General features: G+C 35.0%; 1 protein-coding gene across 2 annotated transcripts in view; it reads right to left on the reverse strand.

Moving 5' to 3' along the window:
- Window positions 1–13,844, reverse strand: part of LOC107517800 (24-hydroxycholesterol 7-alpha-hydroxylase) — a 67,784-nt gene that overhangs the window by 46,005 nt on the left and 7,935 nt on the right. For both annotated transcript variants that reach the window (XM_016158934.2, XM_016158933.2), the window contains exons 2-6: window positions 13,288–13,423; window positions 11,144–11,318; window positions 9,720–9,869; window positions 8,721–8,814; window positions 4,060–4,164 (exon numbers count right to left, since the gene is read on the reverse strand). In XM_016158934.2, the coding sequence (XP_016014420.2) occupies window positions 4,060–4,164; window positions 8,721–8,814; window positions 9,720–9,869; window positions 11,144–11,318; window positions 13,288–13,423 (660 nt within the window). The remainder of the gene's footprint in view (window positions 1–4,059; window positions 4,165–8,720; window positions 8,815–9,719; window positions 9,870–11,143; window positions 11,319–13,287; window positions 13,424–13,844) is intronic.

Below are 13,844 nucleotides of genomic sequence, written 5' to 3' on the forward strand. Positions count from 1 at the left end.
TGGTAATTAAGCCCCCAAAACTATACCTAAAATCTCATAAACTAAAATTTGAAAGTACTCAATATAAAAAATAGCGTTATATCACACCCTATGGAACACAGGGTGCTTTCAGGTTTATAGGGTGTGAATGATGTATGCTTGCAAATTCTCTCTCTACACCAAACAAAAGTATTTCAGATCTTCCCTCAGTGTAGTATTATAAAATAAAATTATACTGCTACACATCTCAAAATTTAGCTTTCCACTAATTCAGGTAAATGTTTTCACTTCTATTTTTAGGTTACACAAGAAAAGAAACCCATATAAAATCATTAAAAGAAGCTTGGATTTCCCTTTCATTTTTTTTCGGTAAATATGTATTGTGAAAGAAATTTCACCTAGTAAAACGAGTTCTGAAATGACTACTAACTACGACAATAACCACTTTGTATAATTTAAGTCTCTTTGTCTCTTTTGTGAAGTAATTTAGGTACCTTAAAATAATCCCAATACTCCCCTCTGTGGTCAAAAGAGGAAGAGCAATTATCTGAAAGGGAAGTGTTCTCACCAAGCCAAATTCTGCTTGTTTTCCCCTCTGTGACATTAAACTGATAGTGCAAGGATAAATGTGGTAAACCAAGGCCACTACAATCCTGCTTTCTGTGGAGTTTTTCATATTACGAAAGAATTACCCTAGAGATCTTTTGTGTTTTTTTTTTTTTTTTTTTTTTACAGAAATAAGATGCTCAGAGAGCTCTCTTCTGTATCTCCACTTAGGCCATTTTTACTATTATATATAGATGGAAATGCTGAACTATGGTATTTAATTAATAATCACTCCATACTCAATTCTTCTTTCTAAAGAGTCAGAGATCATGTTGGTGGGGGGCCAGGGGGCGGGGAGCAAAAATCTTAGTAGTACACCAATATTTTAGTTACACAAAAGAGAGATTTGGAGTTTTGTGTGCTTAATTAGAGTTTGAGAGGCCCACTAAAATTGGGTAATATTTACTCTTATAGAAAACATAAAGAATTTAAACTTTAAATTGCTGTACAATGGTGCTAGCTCTTATTTTTAACGCCTCTTTTCTTAACAGATTTCACTTCTAAAAATCTATATTATTTTTGACTTTAGAAAACCAAATATATTTTTAAAATAAAAGGCATATAAAATAGAATAAAAAACAAAAAGTTTATATACATTACTGAATCAACAAACAGAAATGAGTGACCTTGAGGTCTTTGTACAACCACATTTGAAAAAGGAGTTAAAAACTGCTCCTAAAGGTACCAATTAATATTTTGCCAAAGGTGTCGGTCAAGTCCATGGTGAAGGCTAGGCAAAAAAGAGAAGAGCCACCTGGCTCACTGAACTTCAGAAGTAGCCACTAGAAAGCCTTTCCATTGTTTTGGAGAGGCGATAAGGAACAAAGGTGATCAGGGACAGAGAGGAAAGTTCTGCCTTGCTGTGTCATAGAAAAGATGAATTGAGTATGTTCTTCTGCATCACTTAGTACTCCATTCAAAAAAAGATTTAACAAGTATTGATGGAATCTATAACATGTCAGGTAGTCTTCTACAAATCGTGGTAAACACAACTTTGTGTAAGACATAATTCCTGCCCAAAGAGCTTCCACATCTAGTTGCGGATATGAGATATACTCAGGAGGAAAAAATATGCTAAATGTAGAGGGAATGGGAAGCACAGACAATAAATGCTGTGAGAGTTGAGGGTGGGATGGGATCGGGGCGGGTAACCATTGAAAGTGTTTAGAGAGCTTCAGAGAAGCAAATAAGAAAAGAAAATTGTCAGGTTTGACACTAGACTTGCAAAAGTGTTCTTGAAATGTTAACTTGCCAATAAGAAATTTCTAGGAACTTGGAAATGGTTTCCCTGTAGACGTAATTTCATAAATCATGGTTAATATCTTGGGCCAGTCCACCAAAGCTCACCTAGGCCATAACGGAGCTCCCTAGTGCCCTGTACTAAGCCCATATGAAGTCTGAGCTCTGAGTTCCATGGGCCTTGAAGCAGAACACAGAGTAGGAGAGAAGCTAAGAATATGATCTGGGTACCAAGAAAGGTCAGGCCCCACCACCTACACCTCTGGCAGGATTTTTAGTGGCTTTCTTGGCAGCAAAGGGAAATCATAGAAATCAGGACAGCAGTGGCCACTCTCACCCTGGGACATTTCAGTGGTCAAGTTTTGGAAGCCAGGCTGTTCATTATTAATGCACTATGGAAAATAATGATTGATTGAAACCATGGCTTTACTTTTTGTAAGAGAAGAAAGCTGACATTTATTAAGCACCTATTTTGTGCCAGGGACTGTTAGCCACTTTCCATTTATTACCAATATAATCCTTACAACTATGAGGTACATAGTAAACCTATGTTATAGATGAGAACACTGAGGATCAGAGAAGTTAAATAATTAGCCCACTGTCACTCAGCACTAGGATTTGGCTTGACCTAAAGCCTTTCCAGGGTCCCTGCCCACACATTAGCTGCCTCTTGGAAGTGTCAACAAGAACCAGTGAGATGGAACTTTCACTAATCATCAGATACTTCCTGTCTGAAATTAATGATTTAAATCCTTTCAGACCAGTGCCAGGAACGAATTCCAAAGAATTGACTTCCCCTGTGTCAGATAAATGGGGCTTTGTGTTCCTTTCTTCCGGGGACCTTTCTAATGAAATCTTGAAAATTAATTCTGTGACAGGAATGGCGACTTTGTTGCTGCTTTGGGAGTTGTTTTGATGTTTGCTTTTTAATTTTGCTATAGCTCAATTCATTTCCAAGACAACTATGTAAGGAAAAATCAGAAGTTAATATTAGTGGCACGTAAAGAAGAGAAGAGGATTAGTTAGACTATTTTTCCTTGCCCATGCCAGATGAAATACACATTCTAGTGGTTGACACACATTAAAGAGAACAGAATTTCTATTTTTGTTCTTTACCCAGTAAGTTTTAAAACAGGTTAAAGGAAACTACATTATTGGTATTTAGGAAACTTTAAACCCTGATCTTCATAAGAGGAATGAGAAATAAATAATATGTAAAACATTTTCTCTTTGTTAGAAGAAAAAGAAGAAAAATGACTACATCTATCATTAGAAATGGTTTGCACGTTCCTGTTTAGTAGAAAACAAATATATAAAAAAGGTTACCCTTTAATTTCTCAGATAATACAAGTGCAGCTTAGGCTAATGTGAAATCTTCCTGACACAGGAAACCGTGCGCATCGAACACGAAGTGGCAGACAAATCTCGTGACTTTAATCTAGTTGAGAACAGCTTTAAAAAGAAACAGTTAAAAAGTCTCCGCTATCTTTAGTAGTATTCTGGTTCCAGTGTCACCAGCTCCACTCATGGGGAAGCTTACGGGACAGAACATCAAGCAATACAAATGAGAATGGTGCACAGAAAGAGAAGAATACGGGGGAGACAAATAACTGATACTCATCAGGTAACAGCTAAGTTTGTCTCAAATCCTCACAACCACCTTGTAGAGAAATGAGAGTTATTATTAATAAGTACCCAAGTCTTAGGACCACGCTAGGAGTTTCATTATCCCATTTTTACTGATAAGGAAATGGAGGCTCCGAGTTTAAATTATCTTCATGAGATTCTATAGCTATGACTGGAGATATCTGGATTCAAGCCCAATTCTATCTGAAACTATCCATTTACCTACTCTCTCCCCCAATAAAAGTTAAGGGTCAAGCCTTATTCATCTTGGCAGCACCAATACTGAAAACATTGCCTGACAGAGAAAGTATTCCATAAGCAAGTATTGTCATAACTGACCCCAAAGTACAAGCTTTTCCCTTAGCCCATGATATGCTGCATTTCAGAGACAGAATTAACTTCAGATCGCTGCTTTGCCTCCTCTGTGATCTTACCAGATTTCATTATGCATCACTTTTGTGTTTCTATCTTACAAACAATTCCATTAGTCTTTTTCTACCCCCATAATGAGTGAAAAGACTGAAAAAAAAAAAGAAAAAAAGAAAAATGAAGAAAAAAATTAAAAGTTCATAGACAGACATGTAACTCTTACTTTACTAATATACTTACAGGGACAGCATTGGACAAAGAAGCCCAAAGTAGTAGAAGCCCATAATTCGGACTTTCCTCATTTGTTTCCGTCTCTATCACATTCAGCAAATCCTGCATTAATGTCTGTTTAAAAGAAATAAATATTTTCGAACCATAGCTATGTGACAAAGACTGATGTTAATAAACGAAAGACCATGCGTTTTTCTTTAATCTGAAAGAGATTATTTCTGCCACTCCTAGGTTTGCAGTTTGAGTAGTGTTAAGACATTTACATAGTTCTCATATAGTAATTAGGAGTAGGCACTCTGGAGCTCAACTCCTTACTGCATTGGTTCAAAGCTTGCCTTAGCTTTTTTGTTTTTTTTTTAAGACTTTATTTGTTTAGGTTTACAATAAAATTGAGAGGAAAGCACAGAGCTATACGATATAACCTTACCCCCAATACATGCATAACCTTCTCCATTATTAACATCACTCAGCAGAATAGTACATTTTTCACCCAGGACGAACCCACATTGACACATCATAATTACCTAAAGTCCACGGTTTACCTGAGGCTTTACTCTTCATATTGAACACTCTATGGGTCTGGACAAATGCATAATGACATATATCTATCATTATAATTCAGTCACATACTGAAGGACATCTTGGTTGCTTCCAAATTTCGCCAATTACGAATAAAGCTGTTATAAGCACTGTTTTTGCTGCATGCCAAAATTTGGTAGATAGTGTTTTCATTTTCATTTATTTCAAAATATTTTTAATTTCTCTTAAGATTTCATCTTTGACTCGTGTATTATTTAATCTCCAAGTGCGTTGTTTAATCGCCATATGTTTTGGGATTTTTCTTTCTGTTACTAATTTCTAGGCTAGTCACATTGTGGTCTGAAAGTAGATATTATATAATTCCCAGTCTTTTAAATTGTTAAGGTGTATTTTATGGCCAAGAATGAATAGGCAGAGCAAAATGGATTTTTCAGGGCAGAGAAAATACTCTGCATGGTATTGCTTAGAAGGAAATTTATAGCATTGAAGTACATATTAGAGAATAAGAAAGATCTAAAATCAATAATCTAAGTACCTTAGGAAATTGAAATAGAAGCAAATTAAACCCAAAGTAAGCAGAGGAAAAAGAAATAATAAAAATTTGAGCAGAAATCAATGAAACTGAAACAGAAAATCAATAGAAAAAAAATCAATAAAATCAAAAGCTGGTTCTTTAAAAAGATCAATAAAATCAATAACCCTTTAGCCAGGCTAAGTGGAAAAAAAAAAGAAAAAACAGATTGGTAGTATCGGAAATTAAAGACAGGACATCATTACAGAGCCCATGACAATTTAAAAGATAAAAAAACACTGTGGATAAATCTGCCCATAAATGTGATAGTCTAGATAAAAGGAACCTCTTCCATGAAAGACACAATCTGCCAAAACTCTCACGAGAAGAAACAGATGATCTAAATAGGCTCATATCTATTAAAGAAATTGAATCAATAATTAATAACTTTACCAAACAGAAAGTACCAGGTCCAGAGGGGTTCACTGGTAAATTCTCTAAAATCTCTTCTAGAGGAAAGAAATAGAGAACTTCCAACCCTATTCTATGAGGCCAGCATTACCCTAATTCCAAAGCCAATGGCACTGAAAGAAAACTACAGACCGCTCTCTCTCTCATAAACTTGGATGTAAAAATTCTCAACAAAATATTTATCATGTATTTGCCTGTTGGTCTTTCCAGTCTTGGGGGTTGTGGTTTGCCCTGTATCTTCTCTCTTTTATGGTTGTTGATTTTTCAGTCTGTTCAGCTTTTTACTTGTTAGGATGAAGTGGTGACTTCTAAGAGTCTTACATGTGGGACTGAAACCTGGCTAAGTTATTTAAGAACTGGGTGACCAGTTTTGTTAAGAACTGAGAACTTAAAGCTCTCAGTGTCTCAGTTTCCTTATCTATAAAACGATCATAATTGGTACCAACCTCATAGGATTGTTTTGAGAATTAAGTGAGCTACTTAAAACAAAACTTGGTACATATTACCAATGACAAATGTTATCTTTTTTTTTTTTCCTTTAATAAACCTCTACTCTTAGAAACATGCAAGCAATGCAGAAAAACAGATCTCTGGAGCATTCAGTAGAAAACCCTACCCTTGTCTACCATGCAGATTCTCAGCCTACACACAATGGGAGAGAAAACTGCCACTATACTATACTGCCCCATTAGAGACAAAATCCTTAACTCCTGTGGATTAAAAATTAAGAGAATTGCTTTGCACCGTAATGTAGTAGTTTTGTTGCCGATCCTGTAATACAGAAAACAACTATTAAATCACTATCAAAGAAAATTAATGATAAGAGATTGTTGCTGTTACTTACTCAGGCATGTAATATTTCAAAAGTGATTAACCACTTTAATCCCAGCTTTCTGGTTTTAATAATCCCCATTTTTCTGGGTATGAAAGTTGTTATGAAAAATAAATGATTTATGAATTTGTGAAATGTGTAACACTATCCCTGGCATGGAGTAAGCACCCCATAAATGTTAGCGCTGTCTTATGTTATTGTTTTTGTAATAATAGACTAACAGAATTGAAAATAGTTCAAGTATAAATTTCATTTAAAGCTGGTTTCTAATTCATACTTATAAAGTAAACTGTTACGACAGAGTTTATACCTCATGAAAAACCCTATAGATGTATTTCATTCTTTTGCTATATCATTCTGTAAATAAAAATACTAGTTTAATAAATATATGTAGAATAACATGAAAGAAATCATCACATTTGATGTTTATGATGTGACAAAACATATGTCTAATATTTTTTTTAAAAACCCAAAATGAAAAACTTCTTTCAGTATTCTGTTCAACTAGGCCACTGAAATCCATGTAGTAGAAGACAACAGAATCCTTTTTTTATTTAGCATACATTTTTTTAAAATGTGGGTATAAAACCATAAGTTCAGTGTGAACACTGCTGGAGGGAAACAGAAGCAAAATGCACAAAAATGAAGTTAAACTGCTCATGAACGTTCACATTGGATTGTCCCAAAGTCTTAAATACTAATCCAGCTTCAGCAAAGTTCAAAATGTGTTTTATTCAAATAGAGAGTCAGAGCACCTATGATTAAAAATGGCTCATTTTTTCAGGGTAAGAAAATAGATGCTACTGTAGAAGTATCGCTGGTAGGGAGTTGTAGCTGGGGCATTAAAAACCTTTTTCTTAGGCTCATAGTTTACAGATCTTAGTACAGCTTTTATACACATGTGGCTTTATCCCTAAGTCCTGGAAAATAATACAAATGAAAATACATGCCTGTCAGAGTTTGTGAAATAGAATCATTAGTTTGTGAAATAGAATCATTAGCTGAAATATAGTTTGTTAATGACGGCCTCCTGGTATCACTTTTTATTCCCTTTATTTAGGGGGAAGATACCTAAATAGTCACACATTCTTTTTCCTCGGGCTATCTTCCTCTGCAGTGTTGAGCCGAATTGTTTATAACTCTCACTATAGTAATGAAAAACAAACCAAATCTTTTGATGCCATCTTTAAATACTAAAAGATCTGAAGTGATATATTTTTAAACGATAATAACAATGATAAAGTTTCAGGTGGTCCTTACTAAGTTCTAAGTGCTTTACAAACATTAACTCATTTAATCTCCATCACTCTATGAGGTAAGTGACCCAAACAAGCCAAAAGATTAGGAATCGGGCCCAAGATTATACTATACTGATGACTCGATTTGAGGCCAGACAGTCCAGACCAAATGAACTCCAGTCTCTGGTTCTCTCTGGAAAATCAGATCATTATCAAAAACCCCCAGAGATTTTAATGAGCAACCAGGGCTGAGAACCATTCATTAGCAAGTATTGGAACCATCTGCAGGTTGCTTGGCTCCGCCCCAGAGTTTCTGACTGTATGGTTTCCAGGGGATGCCAATACAGTCAGTCTGGGGACCACCCCTTAAAGAACCACATATGTAGGACACTTAAGACTCTGACTCCTAGTGCCTAGCTTTTTAAATTATACCATACTACCTCCTTGCATGTGAAGAGAGAAACTATTGGCATCAAGAATGAAGTCCACTTTGTAGTGAAGAGGAATTTTCCACTCAAATGGTTAACCTTGTAATCAGCTCTCTGTTCTGCTTCTGTAGACATGCTTGCCACATAAGCCGAAGGACAGGGTGACCTCAAGATCAATTGAAGACTCACCCTCCCCTTTGCTTGTTCTGACTAGATAACAGATATATTGCCTGCCTGAAAACCTCATGTTCTATAACTGCCTGTAGCCCATAGCAACTCCCGCGGTGCATGGTTTCTCGCAAGTCTGATTTTTCTGCAACAGTAGTGCTTTATTATCCTTGCCTAATTGACCATAACCCCCACTGTCACTGTTGACATAGGCAATTGTACAATATATAAATAAAGAACTTCAGAACTTTGAGGCCTCAGGCATTTCTTATAGAGAACAGGATTAATACCTATCTCACTGTTGTGATGATGTAATAATAAAATAATGCACGTAAGTATGTCTAATACCAGTGCTTGGCACAAAAATTGTATCTAATTAATCTCATGGTTTTTAACAAAATATACTTTTAACAATTACAGCTTATTACTATCTTCAAGTCATATATTTTATCAGGAAAAAAAAAAAGCTAAGGTATACTTACCATGGAATTATCTTTTTCAGATTTATATGTTTTTATATCTGGAATGTTTTTCTCAAAAAATGCTAGAAGCCATCTTTTGGATTTTGACCAGTTTCTAAAGGAGAAAAAAATATGTGTATATATTAATTTGAAAGTACTTTTGGAGTAACAGGTAACACTATAAAGAGGAAATGTCTATGGAATTACAATCATTTCTCCAAGTTTCGTTTTCATTTTCAGCTAGAATTTCATAAGAGGTCTACCTTCACTTATTAGTTCACAGGAAAATGGTACAGGGGCAAGGCAGCCACACTTTAGTGTCTTTTGCTGATGAATGTTTGAATTCTTATAGGATTGGCATATATAAGAAAAGAGGGCCCACAATCTCTTGGTGTACTTTTACTCTGGCTGGTTGTTAGTTACAGAAGGATGAAAAACTAGCATGGGATCGATTGCTGGGTTAAGCCAGGTAAACCAAACTGGCTATTATCTTTTTAATATTCTCTGACCATTAACCATGTGGACCAACTGCCAAGAAATCAAAAAATCATGAGTTACTCAGCATTCAAGCCATTTTGTACACAACTATCTGAGCTAACTTTGAGAAATGCATTTGACCACACCCACTTTTGTCTCAGAGAGAATTAGGACATCTGATTCTGAGACTAGCCACCCTTGATTTAACACAAATCCAAACTGTAGTAATGAATGTGACAAGGATGTAAATTGGATAAAAGGCCTCAAGATAAATTCATTTCATTCTCATATTTATATTCTCTCCCACCCCCACCCTCTCTTTTTTGCTCCTCAAATTTTTTTTTTTTACAAAAAGGAAAACATGCATATCTCTTCTCCTGTTCCTCCCTCAATTAACACACATACCAAAAATAATCTGGTCCTAAGGAACAGTCCTCTCTCTTCACTTAAACTGCCATTATATCTACTTAGAACAGGGAAATGAGAGATGTATGAATTGCTGAGAGGAACTTGGTCTACGAATTAATTATAGGAAACAACTACCTTAGAAGACATTCTGGCATCTGGGACCCATGCTCAAAACCTTCATCATAAACTTGAAAATACTGATGGAACTCCATGATTTTCCTCTTGTTTGTGGGAAACAAACCTTTTTTAAAGAGTATATTCACACTGACTGGATAAAGGAGATGCCTACAAAGAGAGAAACACATAAAAAGTCAGACCAAATGTTCAAAGAAGAATATAAAATCAGAATACAAGAGAAAACATTATTTAATAGCTATTTCTAAGGGGTAGATAACATGACAAAATCTTTTGGGGAAAATCACTCTTAAGAGGTTTCAATATTTGCCTATTCTCAAAATGACTAAGGGGTAACTGAAATTATAGTATTTATCAAGTTTTACTATAAGTGAATAAAATGATTACTGTGGCATACTCAAGTTAAAAAAAATCAATGATTGTTAATATACCCCAGATTAGTAACACTGAATACTGTTATTTCATTTTTATTTGCCATCTTTTTCTCTCCAGAAAATTTTCAGGATCTTCTTTCCCCAAAATTTCAAAAATATCTGAGAATTTTCTGCTTTTTTTTTGTAGGTACTGGGCAAGCTAAGAGTTTGGCTGATTGGTTGTCTTTTTCTTTTTTCTCTTTTTGGATTGCTAACAAAATATTAAATGTTGTTCTGTTTTATGAATCTAAACTGTTAAATCCTGCCTTCGGCACCCCAGTATCCCACTGAGGTGGAAAAGTGCCTAAGGTAACTTCAATTTCCCACATCACCTTATGCACGTGAGGAATTTTTCTCATGGCTCCCACACCCAGCCCTTACCTTTGCCAGAAACCTTCATAACATGGCTTACATGTGCTACCTGGCTCCCTCTGCCACCCTTTCCTATCTCATCTGTCTCTCATCTCAGTATCTCCCCTCTAAGAGGACTCTGCGCTAAGGGCCACACTGACTTTGCCTCAGCCAAACTTTCGTGTCTCACAAACATCTCCTGGATGCTTGTCATCTACTTGTTGATTCTATCCTCTCCCTTGTTCTCTCAATATCCACTTGGAATAATCATAAATTGCACTGAATGTCTCATCAAAATTATGATGGATGCATGACAATTGTAAGACGTATATCTCTATGTGTGTGTGTGTGTGTGTGTGTGTGTGTGTATACATATATATATGTACATATACATATACACATACAATTGTATGGAATGACTAATAAAGAAATGACTGCAAATGTATTAAAATGTATTGGTTTATTTGTCCACCATAAAATTATAGAGCTAAATTGCAACCTGACCATTAATTAGAATTTAAAATATTAACATAATCTCTCAATTGCCTAGTTAGGTGCATTTCATTAATAGACCAAATAATTTTTGAAGTCCAATGTATAGGCTTCAATGTTTTTTATTCCAAAAGAGTAAGATGAAATAATAGTTATGTATCTATTTACCTTACTAAGTTGTTCAGGTCTATTGTCCCATGAGTGCCTAAATTCTCCAGTTGTTCATGTAATTCTTCAGTCAGTTGTCCAGCAAATTGACATAGGTTGAAAGTCCCTAGTTTCCCTTTCATCATGATATAAAGTTTCTCATGCAGTGCAAAAAAGATATTCTTTGGGATTGATGCTATAAACAGAGAAAACCATTTTCAAAAGAAGCAATGATTCTTTGCAGCAAAGAATGAAGCAACATACTTTTCTACTACTTTTGGTTAGTAGGGAATACAGCCAAAGTTCATCAGATATATAAAATAACCTTCTGTGAATAAAACTAGATGAATATTCAATGTATGCTGTGAGATAATAAAAGTCTGTAGGGTAATTTAAAGGATGATCTATAAGGCCTCTGGGAAACACAAATCTAGTGATCTTATTTCCATATTTAAAACCTTTCATTGGCTTCCTATCCTTAACAAAGTTTACAAAGCTTTCTTCCAACTTCCTATCTCTCTAATGACATGTCCAGTCCTCCCAACCTCTAAATGTATATTTCAGGTATGTTGAAAACACATACTTTTATAGTTCCCAGTATTTTTATGAGCTGTTCTATCTGCTCAGAATGTTCTGCTTGACCAATCTTACCCCACCCCGACACACGCACACTTACAAGCCCTAAATGTCTCCTGCTAATTTCTACTTCTTCTTCAAGCATCTTCTTGAATATTACTTCTACCAGGAGGCATTTCCTAACCTTATTAATAGTATCAGCCCCACTATTGTTTTTATATTAGTGTTCATGATTCCTCCCTTCCTCAATATACACTCCTGGCTGTGTTGGCGTAGTGAACGTGTTAGTATTTTTTACTCATTCTTCCTTTACATTCTTCTTTAATACTGTTTAATTTCTTCAAAGTGACTTCTTCAAAAAATAATTTTAAAATTTTCTATTTCATCATCCTTTTATGTATAGGTAACATTTTATGTAGGTTCATTAATAATTTTTAGATACTCTGGAGCATTTATCCTTTCTGTATCAGGGGACTATATGAGAAGAATGAGAAGATGTCTCAATAGTAAATGTTAACATATTTTTTTGTTGTTGTTAAATAGAAATGTTTAAACATGAAAATCTCCAGGGAAAGGACAAGTATAAACACTGATAAATTCCACACACCTGATACGTGAGTAAGTTGGTATATTTTTCTGAAGGGATATGTAGCCTTACAGATCAAGAGACTTCAAAATATTTATATTCTTTGACCTGGAATTCCACAGTCCAAATATCAAGAAGTACTAAATAGTGAAAAATTTAACCCACACATTGTGATTTTCAAGCAAGCAAGAAGAAAAAATAATCATGCTACTGATCACTGACAGCTTTTAAAATGTTTTTTTTTTGTCTTAATTTCAATAAAATGCATGAGAGTCTATATGAAAGAAACCTAAGAAAGTAGCAAAGGGAAGCAAAGAGAAAAAAGCCATAGACAATAGAAGCAAGCACAGATATTGTGAAAACAAAAAAGAAAGAAAGAAAAAAAACAACCGGGCTCAAAAGGAAGCAGCTCTGTATTCTTACAAGGACAAATGGCCTCAGCATGCATGTTTGTGGCCTGGGAAGAAATACAAGCGGTCACACTGGAAGCATGCTGACCAGTATAATCTGACAGTCTCTGAGGAAAGAGAACTGGCGGCAGGGCACCCACATACCTTAATAGCCTATGGAATATGTCAGGAAATGCCACTAGTAAAGGGCTTACTAAGCAGAGGAATTCTACTTTCAGGGAGCAGAGTAGCAACATGTGATCAAGCCAAGAGCTACAGCCTGTAGAACATTGTACACACAGTAGCAGAACAGTTAGTGGCATCTTGGGAGCTGTAACAATACAGATTCCAAATATTTTCCACAGAAAACTTCAGTGAGGTAACCTCATCTCTAATATGTCTAATTAAGGTCTAAACGTATTAGGCTGACAATATTTTGTTTTTCAGTGACTGAACTCATTATATACTCTTTTCTCCGTCCACTCCTACTCTAAAGAATAAAATAATGGGGACTTACCATTTTTGATAAAAGAGTGAGGATTGAATTGTTACCTAAAGCTACTCTTGGATTCCAATGTTGTATTTCAAATGAACTATCTGAAAATATTCTTTACCTGTACGATAGACGGGATTTTGCACTGCTAGTTCAAAATTTACTTCTTTGGATTTTAGAAACACATTAATTCCCTCTTCTTCAGTAACAAAGGTCATTCGGGTTCCCATAGCAAAGACTGTAAATATTGGTCCATACTGAAAAAAACATAAAATACAGATGACATAAGTAAGCAATTCTGATAAATAAGTTATAGGGCCATGAGTTATGTTCAAGACAGTGTTTCTCAAGAATCTCAATGGTGAAGTTATAGTTAAGAAAAACATTATCATTATGTATAGTAATTAATTCTAAATTTTGACTGATTTAGCCAACTATAAATTATGTAAATCCTAATTTATTCTGTTCTAATACTTAACCTTCCTTTTGATTGTTATTATTTACTTGTATCCTCTTTTCTCGTAATGTGAATAATAATTAGAAATTATTAGAAATTATATCAAACTGTGATATTTGAACATTGTTTTCAAGATTTAGTAGGTTACAAGCAACCTATTGCTCAACTTTATTCAAGAAAAAGATACAAAATTGCTGACTGCTTTTACCATAAATCAGGTC

The sequence above is a fragment of the Rousettus aegyptiacus genome, unplaced genomic scaffold (genome assembly GCF_014176215.1).
Source record: "Rousettus aegyptiacus isolate mRouAeg1 unplaced genomic scaffold, mRouAeg1.p scaffold_m13_p_1, whole genome shotgun sequence".
Lineage (NCBI taxonomy): Eukaryota > Metazoa > Chordata > Mammalia > Chiroptera > Pteropodidae > Rousettus > Rousettus aegyptiacus.